This window comes from Fundulus heteroclitus, unplaced genomic scaffold (assembly GCF_011125445.2).
Source record: "Fundulus heteroclitus isolate FHET01 unplaced genomic scaffold, MU-UCD_Fhet_4.1 scaffold_54, whole genome shotgun sequence".
Taxonomy (NCBI): domain Eukaryota; kingdom Metazoa; phylum Chordata; class Actinopteri; order Cyprinodontiformes; family Fundulidae; genus Fundulus; species Fundulus heteroclitus.
The window spans coordinates 1,529,788-1,553,193 of NW_023396967.1; the positions used below are offsets into that span (position 1 = coordinate 1,529,788).

At 40.5% G+C, this 23,406-nt stretch overlaps 1 protein-coding gene across 2 annotated transcripts in view; it reads right to left on the minus strand.

Annotated features, from left to right (window-relative positions):
• Window positions 1-910: 910 nt before the first annotated feature.
• Window positions 911-23,406, minus strand: part of LOC105926125 (WAS/WASL-interacting protein family member 1) — a 60,462-nt gene continuing 37,966 nt past the window's right edge. Inside the window, exons 2-9 of one of the 2 annotated variants that reach the window (XM_036132774.1) lie at window positions 21,295-21,494; window positions 16,753-16,807; window positions 16,492-16,579; window positions 15,942-16,372; window positions 15,291-15,455; window positions 14,734-14,895; window positions 9,789-9,926; window positions 911-5,477 (exon numbers count right to left, since the gene is read on the minus strand). In XM_036132774.1, coding sequence (XP_035988667.1) covers window positions 4,947-5,477; window positions 9,789-9,926; window positions 14,734-14,895; window positions 15,291-15,455; window positions 15,942-16,372; window positions 16,492-16,579; window positions 16,753-16,807; window positions 21,295-21,422 — 1,698 coding nt within the window. In that variant the 5' untranslated portion in view covers window positions 21,423-21,494 and the 3' untranslated portion in view covers window positions 911-4,946. Of the gene's footprint in view, window positions 5,478-9,788; window positions 9,927-14,733; window positions 14,896-15,290; window positions 15,456-15,941; window positions 16,373-16,491; window positions 16,583-16,752; window positions 16,808-21,294; window positions 21,495-23,406 lie in introns of both variants that reach the window. The other variant, XM_012862339.3, reaches the window with a different exon arrangement.

A 23,406-nucleotide genomic window follows, 5' to 3' on the forward strand; every position in this document is an offset into this window, starting at 1 on the left:
GCTGGAGGGACTACATCCACATTTTCTGCATCCACAGAGACTCAAAGTACACAACAAAATGTATGCAATGGCTAAAAAGGTGGATTTTATGTGTGATGTCTGCTTTAAAAGCCACTTTCCTTGCCATCATTGCAGTCAACACCAAAGGGTATAAATAAATAAATTTCATCTGCTTGCAGTAATAAAGAAAAACAATTAAGGTAAAACGAGTTCAATCCATACTCCCACTCTCGCTCCATGGTGTGTCACTGGCAATTGACAAAGCTGTGATACGAGCAGAATGCAGTGCTTGCTCCTTTTCCAAGTGGCAAATATGCAAAGAAACCAAATCAGATTGTAAAATTCAGACAATCATTTTTACAGACTTGCACCAGTTAGTGTTCTTAAAACAGACGGTCTTATTGTCACTGCTTTACCTTGGCCTTCCATGGGAACCTGTGTGGTGCCTTGGGCATCACCGGTGTCAAATTCTGCCTCAAACACATAAGCTTAATCGCCTTGATATTGAATGTCTCAGAATCTATGTCAAACATAGTCAAAAGTCACTCAACCAAAGAATTGGCCAGGTTGTTGTTTCTTTAGTGTGGTTTAAGAAAGAATACAAAATCATTGTATGTTGTGAAGCCCTGTGTTGGGAATCCTTACAGGATTACCCGTCTGTATTTGTACTGTCAGAGTGTATTTGTTAGTGAAAATAAACTACCACCTGTTGCTCAATGATTCAGAATGCACACACCAGCGGTTTCTGCTTTATTGCCTAATCCCGCACAAACACATTTTATTACATCTTTCATTATACCACGATTGAGTTATTAATGTCAGGCGGCGGCAAAGAGGGGAATACCCTGCAGAGCGGCTGCTGCTTAGCTGAATTTCCTTTGCAAAACAATAAGAATGCAGGCGACACACGCATGTTATAATGTGCCACTTTATTAGAAAAGTAAAAACTCACTTTAATATTTTATGAAGGGTAATATAAAACATTACAATCTTTTGCATATCTGCACTGTCACGCTATATTATATATTTTTATTCTTTTATTTTTTTAAAACTAAACCCTGTGCTTTTAAAACATACAACATTGGCTACGGCTGTCACAGCAGTACTGGCCCATATTTATATTTTAAGACAATTAACAGACAGCATCTGTATCTGCATGGAGAGCATGAAATGTTTCTCTTCTTGTGTTTTTTTTTTTTTTTTTCATTCACAAAGTACTATGTGTCTGTGATAGCCATCTTTTTTTCTTTTTTTTTTTTCCGTCAACAAATATACTGTATACTGCATGTTACATCGGAACAACATCAGAACAGCAACACAGTATTTTACACATTTACATCATCGTATTGTTTTGTGCAACGGACATTTGTCTCTGTCAGTGAATAACATCGCTCAACAATGTATCTCAGATCAGTGCATTCATCTCGGGGCAAAATGCAACACATGAGGTGATAGCCACACGGGAAAAAACATGGAGCGTGACGGCAGTTTCCAGTCGATTTTGTTTGAGAGGCCGCATCTCAGCTGTTGACCATTTCTCATGTAACAGACAGACGAGCCGTTGGTGCATTGCTGATATGAGGCTGGGGGTCTGCCTGCCCCCCCCACACCCCACCTCGACCCACTTATTACTTGGAGATCCCCAGGAAAGGACATCAAAGGGCCCTCTTCTGTACAGCGGTAAAAAAGGGGAGTGGCCGTACAAAAAAATCGTGCTTCCCCACCTTGACTGAAGGCGGGATTTCCGTGTGCTTGTCTCGTATATGAATAACAAAAACACATATCAGAGCGGGGGAGAGCCCTGTTGGTCCTTGTCCATTCGCACGGATCTTCATCCGGACTTTCCGCTAGCCGTGCATCCCCCTTAACCCGACTCGGTCCCTCTTTTCTGCTCCCTCTGGGGAAAAGAATAAATAACCCTTCCATTTTCTCCTATAGCGGCACCCATCTATCCTTTCCTGGCTCTTCTGCTCCTTAAAGTTGTTGCTTTGGCGAAACAAAATGCTGCTTTACATTACATGGCAAAAAAGTACAACGTAAAATAGAAACAAGAGATAAGCTACCACAATATTTGTTTTCATCTCCATATATCAAGGCATGCACTTACTTGCTCAAGCAGAAAAGAAAAGTTGCATCAACAACATAAATATACTCTTTTCATGGCAGTGGTGTGAGCTATTTACCCAAATGTATTTTCATTAGTTAGGATAGAAATTAAACAGTGCTTTAAAATACAGTGTGCATTTGTTTTTACATACTTTCCGACACAGTAGCATTTATATATTTCTCTTGATAAATCCTTTTTAAACCCGTCTTCCCTTTGCTTGTTTGTCACACAGCAAGTGAGTAGAATGTAACCTTTATCAGTTCTCCCTTTACAGCTTGTGAAAAAAGTATTTACCCCCCAAATTTCGATTTACAAATGTCTTCTCTTTTAGTTTCTATGTCACACTTGAATGTTTCAGATAATTAAAAAATTTTTAATATCAAACAAGGATACCACGAGTTCATACAAAAAGCAGTTTTCCAATGATAATTTCAATTAATAGGAGGATAGAAAGCTAGCCAAACCAACCTAGCCCTATGTGAAGATAAAGTTACTCCCCCCCATTGTAATATCATAAAATGTCTGTAATTAACTACATTATTTTAGTTTAATTGTATTATCCACACCCAGACCTGCTTACTTTCAGACCAAAATAATTAAGAAATCACTTAAACACAACCTGTTTTACATCATGAAATAGGCTAAAAGATCTAAAAAAAAGTCTAAAGAAATTAAAAAACAGATTAGAATCAAGTTCATTTAAACCTACCAGGCAGGAAAGGGTCACAAAGGCAATTGTGAGGTTTTGGGACTTAAGAGACCTCACAGATGAGGTGAGGTTCCCTGACAAATGAAGAAAAACAGAGAGCAGTGGTGAACATGGTGGTGGTGATGTGGTATTATGGGGCAGCTTTGTTGCTTCAAGACCTAGACAACCCGCTCTCATTGATGGAACCATGATTTCTGCTCTCTAGTAGAAGATCCTAAAGGAGAATGTACGGCTATTAGTTTGTGACCTTAACATTCAAGCACATTTGGCTTATCCAGCAGGACAAAACATCAGCTCAAGTCTAACCTCAGATAAAAAAAAAAAAAGCTTTTGGAATAGATTGGAGTAAATTTGATTGTAATGCTGTGAAATTAGCATAGCTAGGCCAGTAATGCTCAAACATCTCCCACAGAGTTAAAACTAAGAAGACTGATTAAAGTGGCAAAACCGGTTATTGGGTTTAGGAGGCCTTTACCTTTTCATATAGGGCTGCGATGGTATAAATGGCTTTTTACTTTAATGAAAACTGCATTTTATATTTACTCTTTACACCAATAAGAGAGAAAAAAGTGCACAGGGGCAACCACTTTTTCCCCAACACTGCGTCAAACCCCAAATGTCTTGCTTCTTCCTGTGTTCTTTTTTTTTTAATGGTTCCCGAAGCTACATGGGAATTACGCTGTTTGTGATGGAAGAGAAACCAGCACACAAGCCGGACCCGAGACCGGGCAGAAGGAGAGGAACAACTTTTCAAAAGACACTAAATGGTAATATTTGTGTCCAGCTCTATGTTTTCTTTGGAGTCCAGACCCCTCTGTTGCTATTTCAACCACACAAGTCAAGTCTGGCGAGCTACGGGGAGCTCTGGTTTTGACTCAGATCAAATCAAAATCGCGCCTTAATAAACCCTTGACGGGCACAGCCAAGCTCAGCAGTCAGGCAGTTGTCCTGTGCAAAATTACAGTGGCTATAAAATAAGATGTTTACAATCTGCATAGGAAATGACGCTAACTGAACAAGACTAAGCATCCTGCACTGGTACTGACACTCTTTCACTTCTCTTTTTTTTTTTTTAAATATACTTCTCTCATTTATCCCTGCAGTACAGTTAAACTCTCTCGTGGGTAAACGATCACACTGGGCGAATTCTTGCGCAAGCCGTTCGCTGCCCTGGACCTGATCTCATCACCTTGCATGACTCTGCCAAGTATGTGAGCATCTGAGGGGTGCGTGGTGTCAGCATGCCTCCGGCAACAATTTGCCGAATTTGAGGGTTGAGCTTGAACTTTTGTCTTAATTTAAGTACTATGGAGCAAAAGTTGCCTTCTAACTTTGTCACGAGGACTCTTAACCGCCAGCTGACCCTGATGACAATGAGCAGAACGAAGACATCAGCCTTCATTTTTTTCGTCTGTGCGTTTGAGCAGGCCTGCAAATTACAGGCACCGTGTCTGAACGAAGCACCGCAAACCCTCTCCTCCAGACGACAGGTCAGCGAGCGTCATAACCTGTTTAATGTTTGCTTAGGTAGAGCTGAGCACTGCAAATAACTGTGCCTTTGCTGTGCATATTCTCCACCCCAGGATGAGGAATGTATCTGTGCACTGGTGACCCGATTGCATACCTTATGCTCCGTAAACAACCACTTCCATTGCTACTAATGTCTATGTTCATGTCTATTATTGTGTGAGTCTTGCTCAATGCATGCACATTTTTCTTTTTTTTCCCCCCCACCCATATATATATATTAAGTGTTCTTCTCAGGTTTGTGAGTTGAAACACATACTCTTTCAAGAGTACAGTGTTCATATAAAAATAAAGATATAATGGAAAATGATCCACAAGCGAGTGAGTATGGCCAGTGACACAATAATATATATTTATATATATTTATATTTTTTTTGTTTTTGTTCAAATGTATTTGGTCCATTTTTGGGCTGGACTAGGCTTAGGCTGGTTCTGAAGTGCAGACCAATCGAAGGAAGTCTGAACCTGGATTAAGACCCTGTTTGTACCTGATGTCAACACAAAATGGATCCTCACGTTGATTGACTGTAGAGGGCCTGTGTCTATGTACAGCAACCTGCTTGAAGATCCCTGGAATCCGGACCAGTGGATTCTACCAGGGTGTTACAGGCCGGTGACGTACATCTCCATCCCGTCGTTGAAGGTGAAGATGGTGGTAGTGCCAGAGGTGTTGCTTCCCTGTTTTACATCGCTGATGGTCTCATAGAAGTTTTCCCCACCAGGGAGGCCTCTAACAGGAGGGGCAGTGGGCCCTGAGCCTTGTGGTGCTGCTGGTACCGCCTGATGTTGCTGCGGCTGCTGCGGCTGCGGCTGCTGAGGGGTTTGCTTCTTTCTCTTCAAAGTGGCACTACCCCCACCTGTGCTGTTACTGGTTGCCCCCTGCTCACGCTTCCTGTGGGCATCGATACTAGCATAGGCAGGGTCTGACTCGGCCACAGGGGAGGACCAGGACCGGTCCCCCACAGGCTCGTAGCAGGGCTCCTCCTGGGAACGTGCCTGTCCGTGGACTCCTCTGCCTCGACCTCGATTTCCTCTGTCCCCTCCAAAGGATCGCGGGAGGGTCTTTGCTCCGTTGTGCTCCATGGGAGGTTTCTTTTTCTGGGGTTTACACACAATGGAGTAAGTGTCCGCAATCTGTTGACACACAGAGAGAGAGAGAGAGAGAGAGAGAGAGAGAGAGAGAGAGAGAGAGAGAGAGAGAGAGAGAGAGAGAGAGAGAGAGAGAGAGAGAGAGGGGGAACACAGCCTAATGTCAGCTAACGAGTAAACAACAGAACAGTCAAAACCTATCCACTTGCTGATTGTTGTCCTGTAATAAAATGTTTATATGGCCCAATTAACACTAATTATTGACTTTAGGGCCACAACCCCCTTGAACTTCTATATTTTGTCACATTATAGCCACAAAAACTAAACTATTGTTTTGCAATTCTATAGTATATAGACCATGACAAAATAGCACATTACTGAGAAGTGTAAGGAAAAATGGTACATGCTTTGTTTTTAAGGAAAGTTTTATATCCAAACAGTGTAGCATGCATTTGCATTCAGCCCCTCTGGATCAATAATTTGCAGGACCAAATGTCTGTAACAAGACTTGCTGAAAATTTCTCTATCGGATTTAGGTCTGAAATTAAATTTGATGTTACTAACTCACGCAAACATATATAGGCTACTCTTTACAGGTTTTATATCGATAAAAAAATGGTACAAGGTAATATTTTTCTTCCACTTCACAGTTATGAACTACCTTGTGTTGATATGTCACATTAAATCACATTGAAAAACATCTTAATTTGTAGTTGTAACAAGGCAGATATTAAAATATCCAAGGACTAGGAATACTTTTTGCAAGGCAACGCAGAATGCATATGTAACACCACAGTCAGATTTAAATGAACATTTTGCTATATGTCAAAAGTCTTATGTGCTTGAGTTAGTTGTTGCATCTTAGTATGTCAATATCCTTAACATATAACATGTGATTACAAGAGTAAAAGTATTCTGTTGCCAAAATGGGGTCTGGAAATAAGTGCCTGAGCATGGATTGCGTGTGTGTTTGTGCACGGGAGTTTGCACATGCATTAACAGCTCTTGCTCTTTGCACATAACCAAGCAGGATAAGGCAGTGTAAACTGTCTTATCAGTCCGTTGGATTTCTGTTCAGCAACAGAGTTTGTTCTACAGTGGATGAACCTGTTAAAATTTCCCTAAAACAGCTTAGGCAGCATTAAGTGAAAGATCTGGATGAAAGTCAAAGGGGGGAAAAAAAGGGAAAAAAGTTGACTGTTCCTGAAAAAACTTTGTACATATAAAGTTTGCTGCACGGCCAATGCAGGTCTTATTAATGCTCATTCATATGTGCATATGAATACATATATATATGCATATGCAATGCGCATATGCATATGTGGATGCTTCGATATCCAGGGCTCCCAACTGAAAAGCATGTGTGAGGAATTCTGATAAACCAGCTCTCCGACCTCTGGCATTTCTGTGTCAAAATTCCACAAGTGGAGCACAAGAGCAAAGGCTTGTGGGGCATGGGGATGTTTACCCTCAGCGTTCACACCCACACAGGCAGCTCTGCTCTGCTGGGCCTGAGAAACGCCGTCTATGCAGACTCTCTCTTTTTCCAACACACAGATTAACTTTGTTTTTGTCCTGCCCCCCACAAAAAAAATAAAAAATCATGACAGGACTCCTTTTCTTTCTGTGCGCTCACCTTGCGTTCTATGTCACATCGATTGGTTTTGCTGTTGTAAAGTAAATAAAGCGCAAGTGACTGAGACTTCCTCTGTGCATAATATCTCTCGCAGTTTTTCTTCGCTCCTTGTGTTACAGGCAGAGCTGAAGCGGAGCACACACCCCCCTGCCTCCCCCCCTCCCCCCCACACACACAACTTTCTGGTGTGACCTTTTTGGATAAACAAAGACCCCGGCATAAGCTGTAAGTGTGTGCAGACAATGTGCGGTGGGTGTGTGCAAGTGCATGTATTTGTGTGGACATAGAGTGTGCAACTCCGTGCAGCAGAGGAAGGAAGGAAGTCACAAGATGATGGGGATTTCAAAACTGAGCTACAGCTGGTGAGGAAGCCTGCCATTGTGCGTTTTCTGTTCTCCTCCAAGCACACTGTACTTCTTTCTGTTACGCGCTCAGCTTCCATCTTCGACCGAGGCTTTGGTGAGCAACACTATCTGCGCGCACTGACTGTCTGCACCACTCATGCATCTGTTCCTGATCGTCTCTATGAGTTGCAAGGACTGCGAGGAGCTTGCAGCAACAGCAGCAGCAGCAGCAGCAGCAGCAGATTTTCTGGTGGGACATGCTTGATGCAACGTGACTGCTTGGGGAGGGCAGGGCCTCCTAATAGCCACAAAGGGAGTGGAGCAGAAGGGGAGAGCGCCAGAGGAGAGGAGGAGACTTGGTTTGGGAGTGGAAACTCAACACCTTGTGACGGCTGCAACTGACAAACTCCAGAGTATGGGGGCATGTCAGGGCAACGACAAGATCCAAAATGGAAAAACAAAACGACGACGGGCGGAGAAAACATTTAGAAAGAGAAAAAAAAAAATAGAGAAAGAAGTTAGATAGAAACTGTGAGAGACTACAGCAAGTAGTCAAGGCCAGTTGCTCTGTGGTGCATTCCGACTTGCGAAGGAGGAGTTCTGGTAGTGAACAAGAGAGGATTAACCCTTACACTTCTACATAAATCATCATTTTTTTTTTGTTGCTAAACATTGGCTTAAATAAGAAACTCACTAATGCCAGAACACTCTTTAGAACCACAACAATGAATAATATACTAATGCTACCAATACTACTACGAATAATAATAATAATAATAATAATAATAATAATAATAATAATAATAATAATAATAATAATAATAATAATAAAGCAAGATATTTTTCATGTCACTGTTTAAGCTGAGACGGGGATGCAAGGAGCAGTTTGGTGATGAAGTAATGATAAACAGTTGTCTATTTTAGGGACCCCAGTACTATTTAGACTGACTGTCTCTGACCTCTAGGCAGGTTGTTTATAACTCACTCAGCTTCAAATATATACAGCGCCTTGCAAAAAGGATTCGTGCACCTTTGCACTTTGAATTATTCGGTCAAATTACAACCACAATCTTTGATGTAGTTCTTTGGGGGTGGGGGTGGGGTTTTGTGCATGAAAGACAAATATAGAGCAGAGGAAGATTGAAAAGTGAAAGACACGAATCAAAACTTAAATCTGAAAAGTGGGGCTTCCACTGACATCCAGCCTCCCCGAGTCAATGTTTTGTAGAGCAACGTTTAGCTGTCTTTTGAGTTTTACTTCTACCACTACCTATCTATCTACCAATTAAAATTTGCTACAGATTCTCAACTGGATTTAGGTTTCAATTTTGACTAGGCCATTTTAACACATGAACATGTGTATAGTTCAAAGATCGTCACAGATTCCTCCAGAGTTACCATGGACCTCCTGACTGCTTAGTTGTTCTCACCCAGTCAGTCAGTTTAGGAAGACAGGGATGATTCCGGTAAGGAATCTATCTATCTATCTATCTATCTATCTATCTATCTATCTATCTATCTATCTATCTATCTATCTATCTATCTATCTATCTATCTATCTATCTATCTATCTATCTATCTATCTATCTATCTATCTATCTATCTATCTATCTATCTATCTATCTATCTATCTATCTATCTATCTATCTATCTATCTATCTATCTATCTATCCATCTATCTATGATGATGTCATCATATACTGTGTATATATACATACAGTATATATGTATATATACATATATATATAATATATATATATATATATATATATATCTATATATATATATCTATATATATCATATCCTATATCTATTATCTCTATATATCTATCTATATATATATCTATATATCTATATCTTATATATACATACATACATTGTATACATACATACATTGTATATATATATATATATATATATATATATATATATATATATATATATATATATATATATATACATCTTTATCTATTCTAAGCTATGATTAATACTGAACAGAACAGCAGGTGACAGCCAGGCCTGATCTATGCGGATATGTGCTGAAGGCCGACAGATGAGTGGGGGAGTTGGTGGATTGAGGTCAAGGTTCAGGCAGGCGGTGGGGGTTGCAGATCCATGTAACATAACCTCTTTCTGTAAGCAGAAACTGCGTATGACAGGAAGGTCGTGAGGCAGCCGTGTTACGACGATGACGTGCCCATTCAAAAGGATGCCGGCATCCGTAAACACGGCAGAAATCAGAGACTGAATCATCTGTCTGCTTGGAGGAGGCTGATAATTCCAGGTCAGAATGGTATTGATTGTTTCTACTCTCAGCTGCCACCAAACTCACACGTATTCACTCACAAACACACACACATAGAGTAGGCAAACTACCTCCTTTGCGGTTGGAGGCGATGGGTGCCCCGGCTGTCCATTCTCCCCACGGAGCGGTGGTGGGTGCAAGGTGATGATGTCATCATCCTCTGGAGGCTTCCAGATGTACTGCTCCCCGTTTCCTATGAACACTGCTTCCTGATAAACAAAGTGCAATGCTGAGCTCAGATACGTGCTGCTGTGAGGTTTGGATCTGTGAGCCATGGTGCAAATGTGCAACTCAAACCTGTGACACACTCATTTTCGGATGTTTATGCATTATGCATCTAACTTTCTGAATATTATAGTTTACTACTGGAAAGAAATCACATGAACACATAAAATTAATTGATATATTGTCTGACGTGTAAACATTTATGGAAAGGTTAGTAGACTTTTAATTATTAGAGAAATTCTGTTGAGCATTTCAGCATTTTTCCTGATCATGGGTTTTTATTCTAATGTCTGTAACCCATAAAGAGAGAAAGGATGTGCTGTAGGTTCTTATTCAGAGGTAGCAATTTGAAATTTTAATGGCAAAATAATCTTGAAAAATGGTATGGAGTTTTTAGTTTTGCATCACGTAGTTTTTTTTAGGGGTATTTTGTATCAAATAAAGTTAGATGGTTTTGATCTGTTAATTGGTGCATTTCTGTTATTAACAGGACACTCCTGTTGTGTGGCGTGATGTTACTAGTACCTTTGTAAACCTGACTTTAGAGACTCAGCTCTAATACCAGTCTATTATAACGGCATAATTCTATGACAAGTAGAACTTTAAGAAGATTATGTGAAACACACACACACACACACACACAGTTTCTCCTTGCCCTGCGACCAACTGTTTCACAGACTTTTCATGCAAATCTGCAAACTCAAAATGCCCTACTGGCAGCCAGGCAGACCTAGTGAGACAACAGACAGCGCTGCCAAAGCATAACCTCAATTTAAACGTGCTGGTGGGGGTGATTTCTGACGACTTGAGGAGAGCTGGTGATGAGACAGAAATGTGTTTTCAACAGAAAGGATGGACCCTTCTTAGATATTTATCAGCTACATTTAGCAAACCCAGACTGGCGGGTAACAGTTGACATAATTATTTCATTACCTTTAACTTTACCAGAAAAACAGCACTGGTGCCTCTGCTGTGCACGGGTGGCTTAATAGAAACCTGGATGCCATAAACGAATGACCCAACATGACTCTTCTCTTGCAAAACTTTTTTTTTTTTTTTTTATAACTACAGGTCTTAAGAGGAATTAGTAACCAATTAGGAAACACAAATTGGTGGACACACATACTGAGGATGATTAAACTTTTATATGCCAACCCCCCACCATCCCCCAAGCAGCCTGAGTGAGTAATAAAGCTGCGGCAGAGAAAATGGCTTCAATATGTGCACAATATTTATCCTCACTCAGGCTGCTGGCTACCTGTTAGCTTCTAGATAGACTTACTGATGGATTCAACAGGAGCACCCAAACACACACACACACACACACACACACACACACACACACACACACACACACACACACACACACACACACACACACACACACACACACACACACACACACACACACACACACACACACACACACACTGCCAGCCAGGCAGCCAGCCAAACTCTTACATAATCCATGCTTCGACTCTTTGCTCTAATAGTGTGCTGAGCTGCACGGTGGGGAGAAGACAAACATACACACACATACACACACATACACACACACAAACACACACAAACACACACACACTAGTTTAAGAGTTTAGGACTTTCACATTAAAAGTGCAGGTCAACGACATGTCACATCAGCAGTGAAGGCAAAACCTCTTACATGCTTTTATCCTTCATCTTAAAATGACAATTTTTTTTTTTTTTAGCTTTGCTTAACACAGATTCATCTCAATTTACTAGAATCTAGATAATGATTAATGGAATAAAGTTTTTATTTCTGTTCATTCTGCTGATTATGGCTTTAGCTAAGAATAACATCACACCTGCTTTCTCGGAAAATCTGAACAAAGCAGAAGACCAATACAGAACAATAGATTAAGCCACAGATGCTTATTTAAAAATATGTCCATGTACTGTACAATATATGCACTCAATATTTGATTTGGCCTCCTTTTGCTTGAATTACTGCATCAGTGAGACGTGGCGCAGAAGCGATCAGCCTGTGGCTCTGCTGAGGTGTTAATGGTGACCTGTTATGCTTCCTTTTAAACATTTAGGATAGGTCTATGGGCTATACAAAACACCTTCATTACATTTTATGGACAAAATCATTCTCAGAGAATGAGAGGTGTCAAGTAACTGAGTACAAATACTTTGTTACCTCACTTAAGTAGAAATTTTGGTTATTTGTACTTTATTGGAGTAATAATTTTTAACCTACTTTTTACTACTGCTTCTTACATTTTCATGCAATTATCTGTAATGTCTACTCCTTACACTTAAAACAATAGTCTCTTCTATTTTATTTCAGCTTGTTTTTGTTCCGGCGAAAAAAAAAAAAATCTGATAAATAGCGCTACACAGAGTGATTTTGATTGTGGTTGGAGGCAGTACTGCACCAAGTTGTTTAACAAACGCAACCAACAAAAACTTAAGAAGAACGAAACGTAGAAGAACATTGCATTTTTAGGATTATTACTAAGTTTATTATTTTTTTTTCATTTTTTGATTAACCACTAGGATTAATCGTTCTTATTGCCAACACTGTCTGCTCTGACTGTATGCAGACAACCATACAAGGGTAATTGTTATAAGACGGTAATGCAGTAATTTTCATGTCCAGTTTTTTGTTGTTGTTGTTGTAATTTTCTTTTTATTTCTTTTGCAGGTGATTTGATATTTCAAAAGCAAATAGACAGTTGCAACAAACGGAAGAACTTGAAAACACCAACTCCAAAAAAAATACAGAAAAAGTGATGGAGAGGCTTATTTGACAACCATATACCTTGGTACAAACACATTACTGTATCATAAAATAAGGGTAGTGGGTGGGTTTAAGATGTGATTTCACATTAAGTCCGACCTTACACACTTTACATACTCAGGCCATTTTGACCAAATTCTATAAAACTTATCTTCATATATCCATTATATAAATTTCATGCACAATAGCAAGCTAAACTTCAATGGTAGGTGGTTCCACTTTCAGCCATTTTTGTGTGATAGCCTTTTTACTGGCTGCCATAAGAAGACCAAATTATTTTCTATCATCTCTATTCAACTTCTGTTGTACATCACCCTCATGTCCGGTTTTGTTATCTTACATCTGTTGCCTTCACCAATTCCTGTAGCTACGCTTGGATGTTAATTTACATTCCAATCATAAGTAAAAGGTTATTGATGATATATCGCTGAAGTTCAACTTTTTGCACTAATACTTATAGTCCACCAGACATCAGATTTTCTGCTCCATTAAACACATGTTGACGCTCAGTATCTTTAATATATTTGCATTATGCTAAATGGTTTGTTAAATAAAACAGCTAATCCCATATTTCTTCAAAATTAACATCATACTATAGAATTATAGTAAAAATGGACTTTATATATATATATATATGTCTGAGGCGTCCTTAGTGGCATTGCTTTACTTAAATTACTTTTATATTAATGCTTTAAGTAGTTTTGAAGCCGGTACCTTTATATTTTTGCTTGAGTGAAAGGTTTGAGTTTATACTTCTACTTCTACAGACGTATTGTTAAACTCCAGTATCTATATACTTCGACTTCAGTGATAAATGTGATTACTTTTGACACCTCAGCGGATAATGAGATTTTTCCTCCACTGTTTGGCCTATTTTGAGCTCCCTTCAGAATGAGCAGTTTTTACCGCTCTGTCCCTTTTATGCAAATAAGCTGTAGTTGCTGTTCTGCTTGTCTATATTGTGTATTGGGTCTGTTGTCTCTCCTCTACCCCTTGACAATGTCCTGAAAAGGTTACTTTGAGCAACAGTCCAGTCTCTTTTTTTCTCCTGAGCCAGGGGAGACACTTCTGGTGGTGCCCCTGGTTCAGAAGTGGCTTTACACAAACGTTGTGACAGCTGTACACTGATATGTGTTTGCTAGGTGGCACTTTAAGTACCACTGTAATTCCAGCTGCAGTCCATGTCTCACAAATCTCCCCAAACTCTTAAACGAGCTTTCCTTTTACAACCCTCTTAAGTATCGCTGTTGCTTGAGCACATTTTCGTGCCATACTTTTTTCCTTTCAATCAACTTTCCATTAACATGCTTGGATACAGTAACCTGTGAGCAGTCAGCTTCTTCAGCAAAGACACAACACGGCAGTCTTCCTCGCAACTGTGTGGCACATAAAATTGGATGTCTACATGGAAATTATATATATTTCTGAAAACTGTGTTATGCAATTTTCAAATGTTCTGATCGAATTAATTGGATTTCCAGTGGTTGTATGTCATAATTAACTAAATTAACTAAATTAAATGCTTGAAATGCATCACTTTGTAAGTATCAAATTCAATATGCATATTATTTTTCAGTTGAACCAAAGTGAACAAAGTTTTTGATGACAAATTGATGTATTGCATCTGCGTATATGAAGTCAGTGACAGCAAAGCGACGGAATAAAACCATAACAATCAACCACTGAGCCTTGGTTTTAACAGCTTTTGTCGCTCTGCTTAAAGCGAGGGATTCAGCTCTTCTTAATGTGAATAAAACTTAAAGTGCTAAACTTAAAACATAAAAATGCAATTGAGATGGCAAACTGAATTCATTGCATTTCATATAAGCTGTAAAAACTGAAAATATGCGGCGGCAACGGCAGTAAAAATCCAACGACTCTCTATGAGGCTGGTGGACAGGTTAAGGTTTGTGGACACTCCCCTCTAGTGGTCATGAGGCTCTCTTACAGCTGGCAGGACGTGTCTGGTTGAGGAACATAACAGATTGTGTATTTTTGCAGAAGACAGGACTACTTTCTTGTACCTTTGGGAAAGAGTGCAGGTGGAAGGGCTCCAGTGGCTTGCGTGGAATCTCCTGACTGCGATGTAGAGGAAGAGGGGCAGCGGAGGGCGAATCGCTCACACTCGACTGGCTGTCTGACATGCTGTCGGCTCCGTTATTCTCCTTCCGGCTTAACTTGTCCACCTGGAAATGTGACATTTCAGATGATAAAATTACACTGAATGGGTTTAGTAAAAATACCACAACAAATTTCCCTTTTAATGTATGCATAGTGAGTATGAAGGGAGGTGGACTGAACAGCACAGGTTGATTTTAATTGATATTTTTTCAAGTATTTTACCCAATAGCAATCTAGAGTTTGTACACAGATTGCATTTAAAAAAAAATATATATCAAAGTCACTACAGATAACACACCAACTTTGACACCTAACATCAGCCTGACTGCAATATTTCTCTTCAAGAAGTCTGAACTCACTTACAGTTGCATGTCTTTAATTCTCCAAAAAAAAAATCAGCTTTTTCTTTCACAATAGGGGCTTTTTTTTAACCTCGGATAAGACATAGTTTTATGTCTACCTTTTTAAACTTGCGTATGGACGCATATTCAGCTGCAGATGGATCTTGATTGACCAGGGAGTTCACAGAGGACAGAGGGGATCTGCTAACCCCGCTGGCTCCGTTACCTCTCCCCGGCATTGTTCCATTAACCGCGCCGTTTCCTCTGCCGTTCCCTCTACCAACCTGAAAAGGCAAAAAATGACCCACCTGACAATACGTCACAATTTACTACACAGGTTAGTATCTCTCTGATAAATTGCTGCCTCAAACATGAAAGGAGAAAGACAACTGATGCACTGCATCCTGAGAGAGAACCGGTCCTTACACTACACTGATGCCGATTCCCTCTAAACAAATATTCAAATGTCACAGCAGCAACTCCTATATGTTTGAAGCAAATTTGATCACTTATTTGGTTTCCTTAGAAGCAGTTACACCACCTTCCACACTGAATAAATGGACTTGAATTCAATTATTCTATTTTTTCATAGTATGCTTCTGCATTAAAAGATGAATTTGGATTTCACATCTTTATCACATGTGCTAATAAGTGTGGATGGTGTTGTATTACCCGCATATTGCACAGGCAGAAAGCGTATCCTAAATGCTGCTTTATTTATGAGCAACAACATTTAAATGCCTCGCTGCGTAACCTCTGTTGGTACTCACGTTTCCATGGCCGTTGCCATTACGAGCTCCTCCTGCGTGAGTCGGGGGGCTCTGAGCTGCTCTCACCGTCGATGGGGTGCTGCTCGAAGACGTCAGCGGGGCAGAGGGCACCTTGGGGGACGCATCGCTTTCCCGGACCCCGACGCTTTCGTACAGGCCGTCGTCCAGGTAATGGGTGGGTGTCGGGTTGTTGCGCAGACCTACCTCGGTGTAGGTGTGGTCTCTAGCCTCCCCTCCGCCGCCTCCGCCCTCACCTCCCGCTTCCCCTCCTCCTCCTCCTCCGCCTCCACCTCCCCCTCCCTGGCCGGACGCCTGGGGACTGGTGGGGATCTGGGGGAGCTGGCGGCCGTGGGAGGGCCTCAAGTCCGTCTGGGAGCGCCGACTGTGGAGGAGCAGGAGGTCCATGCTGGCTGGACGGCTCTTGCTAACAGCTGCGCAGACAAAGAGGGCGAAGGAGACGGGAGGGAGAACGTTCGAAGGTGCACCACTGATAGCAGCTCGGAAGAGCGTCTTATTTATCATCACATAGAACCCTTTAGTTAGCACTTACAGTTTCCATTGCAGGGAAAGCGATTGATCTCATGCAGCCTGGTGTCAGATTTACTCATGGAGTTCAGTTTTGGATGGCGAAGCGTACCCTGCTGTCACACATACACACGCAGACTTGTTAATGGAGGCATAATACATGCAAACACATGCGTGTGCATCTGTTAGAAGGGAGGTTAGAAGGAGTGGTGCTGAAGTGGGCCGTGACAGGCGTCGTGGCGGCGGTCGGGAGGGGTGGCAATAGCAAAATGAAAGCGTGTCTCACCATATTTACGGATGTCCCTTTCTCTCCGGCCGGGGGGTGCTTGCTCTTGCTTTTTCTGACACGACATCAAAGCGAGGAAGGTCAGCGGAGGCCCGTGGGCAGAAAGAGAAAACACACACACACTCAGAGAAGATAGATACCATCAGCATCCAACTGTGGTCAGGGCATGAAAGTCCTTGGTTGATAACAAGAGCCCGGTCGAACAGTGAACGGAGCGTGACATAAGTTTTTCTCGCCGAGGCAACGGTGGCCTTCACTGAATTTTTTTTTTTTCCCCCAGCGCAACATAAAATCAGATAAAACTCACAAATGTTCTTCTGCACTTTCTTCTGTCCCTGCCTTCAGGTTGAAGACGTGTAAAACAAACGTATTCAGATAAGTGTTATAGCGCGCGCGCACAGATCCCTGGAGGTGGCTGTATCTACAGGAAACAGTTGATATGGAGGCAAAGCAACAAGACAAAGTCAGAGAGGGGAGAAAAGAAAACTGCCGTGCAGGTGTGACTGTGAACAGCGCTCCTCCCTCTGCCTCTTCCCTCTCGCTTCGGAGGATGATGCGCCCCTGCATCACGTAACAAAAGAGATTCTACTGCTGTGCTGCAAAAAACACAGTGAAGCAATAAATAGAATTTCAGGTTTGCAAACAGGTGCAGAGTCCCTGCTGCGTCATCCTATTATGCAAGGTGCTGCAAAGACTGTGTCAGATCCATGTTACTGGAGCAAGATATTGTCTCGCCCAGCGAACTGAGACCGTTTTGTACAAACATATGGTCATCATCCCCCTAAGGGGATTCTGGGAAGGTGAAGAGAGCTCCCCTGGAGATTTTCATAATAAGGCAAAGGAGGAGAGGGGGGGGGGGGTTATAGCAAATGATGACAATGAAGCACAAAGTCAGAGAATGGAGAATATAATGTTTGGGTCAAACAAAGATCTCTGCTAGCTTTGCACATTTACAGGCTGAAATTGACACATTTTCTCTGCAAAATGGATCAAATTCTGTCAGGTTAGATGGGGATAATAGTCTGTGAACGTAAGAGTTTGAATAGATTTTCAACATATGTTAAGTGAGATCCATGTCTGGAATTATCTTTTCCCCAATTCTAACCTCACCTGAACCGTGCCCATGTTCCCTGTCATTGCTGAACAAATACATCCCCACAGCATGATCCTGCCATCGCAATATTTCAACATAGACATTGTGCATTTAGGGTGGTACGAGGTGTCAGTAGTCCTCTCAAAACCAAACGTTTGGTTTTGAGAGGACCTTTGTTCCACCATGTTCACTACATGGCTTCTCGCAAAATTGCAAACAAGACTTTTCAATGCTTTCTTTCAACAGCAGTTCTGTTTTTGCCGCTCTTCTGCGAAACCCAGATTGGTGTAAAGCACAACTAAAAGCTGTCCTGCAAACAAATTCTCCCCGTAGATCCCTGCAGCTCCTTCAGAGTTACAACGGGCCCTTTGGCTGCTTCTCTGATTAATGCCGCCTTTGCTTAGTGTGACAGTTTAGATGGTGGCCTTGCAGTTTTGTGCCATACTCTTTCTACTTTCATCATTTTATAACCTAATCAGGCTTTAAACTTCTCTACAACCTTATCCCCTACCTGTCAGCTCTGTTCTTTGGCCATCATGATGCTGCTTTGTTTTGCTAATGTTCTCTAATTAACTGTTGAGGCCTCCACAGTAGTGTGAATGACACAACGACCCACTGTATTTATAAAGTGAACTTCTGAAATGTATGCTGTCCTTGATCTATCGGATTAAATCACAATGAAATACAATGAAATTTGTGGCTGCAGTGTCAGGAAATAAAAAAAAAAGGCGAGGATGCTTTTGTAAAGCATCCTAAACTTATTAGCCTGAAATTCAGAAGAATGCACTGCAGTTTTAAAATCAACAGAGCAACACCAACACTGGTGGAAATCAGTATTTGTCTCTAACAAACTGATTGTGCGGAAGCAAACTACTAAACATCCAACATGGAGCTTACGTATGTCCTACATTATTCTTTAGATTGGAAAACAGTGCGGTTTTATTTCCATGACATAAGCTGGTTTGACATTTTTCTACATCCATAGCTGCGTATCCCATGGCAACAAAGCTATAATGCAGTTGCTGATTGGTCCCTAAGGAATTTGAAAAAAAAGAAAAAAAAAAGAAGAAAAAGCTCCTCCCTGGAGCCTGATCCTCTTTAAACCGTGGGGTGTCCCAGTGAGTTTGCCTGCTGCCTGTGACTTCGGGCAGCTCTGACTCTGGCTTGCCTCCCCCTCAGTGTCCTGTAAGCATCGGTTCATCTCATCTGACACTCACAGCCATTAACATTCATTACTGCTACTGTGCTCAGAGTAGGGGATAAAAGAGATGGAGAGAGAGCGGACAGAGAGAAAGGAAATAATGGAGGAAGGGAGTTCAGAAGAAGTGGGGAAACTCGGAGAAAGGAGTTGATGATCAGAGGGATCTGAGGGGGCAAGGAAAGCTTTCAGCACAGTTGTTAAAACTTTGGCCGTTATCTCTTTCTTTTTCTCTTCCAGTGTTGTGGAAAAGTATCCAAAAACGCCTTCATAATTTGTCCCTATTCTAACATATAGGAAATAGAAATATATGTTGGTGAACCTACACATTTTCTAGGTCCCTTCACCCAAATAGCTAATCTTACTCCCATTAGTTGAAGTTATTTCAGTGAGATAGTTCATGACATCTACCAATCTCTGACGTCAGTCTGAATTAGGTTTGGCTCACTCCTCACTTTCAGCTGTGAGATGTTTGAGGACTTTCCTGCATGAACAGCCCATTCAAAGTGATCTGAATGTAGGCTATGACTAAGCCCAGTTCTATCCATTTCATTAATCTCAGCCCGTCCTTACTGGATTTAATAGTACGTGTTGGGCCATTGTGATGTTGCAGGGTTCAGTCTTCAACTTTACTTCTTCAGTAGAAATCCTTGTCGCTTGTATGATGGTGATCTGGCCAAGTCGTGCTGCAGCAATGGGTCCCCAAAAACCATGACACTTCTACCTATATGCTTTACTGTATGCATGAGGTTAGTTTCCAAGAATGCTGTATTTTGTTTTTACTCCTAATACATCCACTCATTTCCAAATAATTGAGTAGTTCAACTCAGCTTAACTCAAACTTTATTTATAAAGCACATTTAAAACAACCGGGGTTGACCAAAGTGCTGTACAGAAATCACAGTTGCAGAGCCTAAGATAAAAACTGAAAGCTAAAATACATAAACACAAGGCAAAACAAAAACAAAACAAAAAAAAAAAAACAACTAATTGAGCTTCAACTTCTGCAGTCTGCCTCGGTGCTCTGGGGTGTGTGTGTGTGTGTGTGTGTGTGGGGGGGGGGGGGGGGGGGGGGGTCGTTGGCTCTTCACAACCACTATTAAGCATTTTTCTCATGGATAACCCTTACATAGACAAGTGCACTCTCACAAACACCTACAGGTGCTTGGATTCAGGTATTTACAGACTCACTTCCATACAGAAAACCCCTATTATTATCTTCAGCTGTCACTTTATACACGTCGTATTAATTAACACTGTATATACTTCAGTGATGATATCAAGGCGCTACTTTATTGTATCTGTAATACTTCATCCGCTGGTTGTGCTGTTCTTTTTACATCTTTTACATTTTTTTACAAGCAGACTGGAGTTGTTTTATCACTCTCTCCCTTTTATCTCCTCTTTCTTTCACGTTTTCTACCTTTTTTCCCTTTCTTTCTCTCTTCTACTTTCTTATTGTAGTGTCCATATAACATGAAATACTCCCTGCATAAATTATAATAAAGCTTTTTACATGTATAAATCAAACGTAGCGCTATGGCGAAAGCGGTACGGCTCCACTTGTGAAAGTAAAATTAAAAAACAATTCTTAAGGCCACATTGCCAGACAGAACACTATAAAAAAAAAAAAACGAAAAAAACAAACAAACTTCTACAGTCTTTTTTTGGTTATACAGGCATGCATTTTCATATCGACACCAGCGAGTGCCTGCATATCTCGTGAAGATATTTTTGGATCAATGGAGACTTCTTTTATCATCTTGCGTCCTGCTTTCAGAAATTGCTAGTTTGGAGAGCGAGACTTTTTGCATGTCTGCAGTTGTTTCGAATGTCCTCCAGTTTCAGACTGTTTTTTTTTTTTTTTCTACAGTGGAACGGCTGATTTCAAATTCAATTTAGACTGCTCTAAATCCCTTACCAGACCCATAAGCTGCTACAATCTTCTTTCTGAGGGCCTCAGACAGTTCTTTTCAAATTACCATGTTGTTCCCTCAGTGAGGAGCAAACAAAATTAAATATCATAGCATTAAACTGGGCAAACCTCTTTAAAATGAGTAATGATGTCCTAATCGCAAGTAATTGATGTAGTGTGAATACATTTACTAACAATTAGTACTATACATATACAATGATGAGTTATCATAACATTTTATATGCATAATGTTATGTGTCACTATACTATTGTAAGGGTCTGTACTTGTGCTAGCTCCACAACCAGCTCTTCCCTTGCTACATGTTACAGCCTTACCTTTGGCAACCTACGCAGACAAGGACGATAAGGATGGTGACCACAAAGGCAGACGCTGCTGCGATTGCTCCCAGAACCAGCAGGTTTTGGTAGGTGAGATCTGAATTGCTGTCTTCTTTGTCACCCATGTCACCAACTCTGTCTTGCTCACTTTCAGTCAAGCACCGGCGCTGCAAATTGGACCTTGTGATTAGGTAAACCTGAAAGGACAGAGAGGAGAAAAAAACAACAACACATGAGTGACATAGGAGATTAAATGAAACTCGGGGGGGAAAAAAAGCGCTGCACGAACAGACAGAGAGATGGTGTCATTGTGTGTGTGTGTGAATGTGGACACACTTGCCTCTGGCTTTTTATCACTGTCTCTTTCTGACATATCAGTTTCTATTTTTGACTCTCTCCAATAATGCACAGAAAATAGAACACCTTACAAGGAAGCACACAGCGAGCGTGCCAAAAACGCTTTGATCACACTATTTCTCAGCCTGAGAGAAGTTTGCCTTGGTTAAACAGGAAAAAAAAAAAAAGAAGCAACCGATCTCCTGATAGGTAGCAATAGTGAGACCAGACTCTGCTGTTGTACTTCAGCTGTGGATGTGAACGCAGCCACAGCAGGTCTGAACGAAAAAGACAACATAAGGTATTTTAGTACTTTTCCTACACAGAAGATAGGAAAGCATGTTCATTACAAGTCCCTTTAGCTTTCTGACACAAAAACGTATTCAAAAATCATACACAATTCTCATTTATGCCAGACAAGATAAACTCGGCAGATTTACAAGCTGTTCCTACATTTCTGGATTAGTAGAGAATGATTTGACTGCTATAATGAAAAACCTTTCAATTGCATATATATATATATATATATATATATATATATATATATATATATATATATATATATATATACATCTCTATCTATCTATCTATCTATCTATCTATCTATCTATCTATCTATCTATCTATCTATCTATCTATCTATCTATCTATATGTGTATGTATATATATATATATATATATATATATATATATATATATATATATATATATATATGAATATATAGGTGTAGTTTTAACATTCACAGTATTTCTAAATCTTGCAAAGAAAAAGAAAAAAAAAAAACTGCTCCTAAACCAGGTTATATCTGCAGTGGCTTCCTATTCTCCCTAAACTTTCTCTTAAAGTAGCTCATCTCCTTAGGTTTACCCAGCTGCGCTAACAAGCCGTCATTATTCCAGCGACCCACTGCGCTCGTGCAGTCAGAGCTTCCATAATCACAGATTAAAGGACATAAGCACACGTCAAATCACAAACATAAGAGAGGATTGTGACAAAGCCTGCATTACGTTTTAGCGTCGACTAGAGCATAAACATAGCAGCAGAGTTTCTGCAGATGAAGAGATAATTAGCTGTTGGCTCATTACAGTCTTTAGACTTAAATGGGTTCATTTTATGGGGCTACAAAACATTGTTTATACCAATGATGTAGAATTCCCTGCTCTTATTTCTAGACAGGGGTACGTTTTATTATCAGGAATGAAGTGTGTTACACTTGAAAATAATTATTTGTTCTAGAAATACGCCAGTCAATCAGCCAGAGGTAGGAAGAGGCCAGTTATTTCCTTGTAATCAGAACGTCACATTAGCCAGCATAGTCCGATTTGTGCATCTGAAACTTATTTCCAGGGTTCCTGCTCAGTCTTGAGGAGTCTGGAAAAGTCTGGAATTGGCTTTTATCATTCTCCAAGTCTGCATAGGTATGAAAATAATAAAACTAAGAATAAAAAAATTTAAGTTGCTTGACATGGTTACTTATTCCATCTACAAGATAAAAATAAAAATTTCTGAAATATAATTTTAATGTGATAAAAGCACCCTTTACCATTTCTACGATATGGTCAAAATATGAATTTATTTAAAAGAAAAATCTAAATTACTACAGGATAATTGTATAATTAACTGCAATATTTTAGGTTCCTTTCAAAATAAAGGGCAAAGCCATTTTTAACATGATTGAAGGTAATATGTTGTGGCTCACAGCCAAGAGATGAAATAAACATGTCAGACTGTAGGACTAACCCCTTACAATGACAGCAACTGAAGGAGCATTG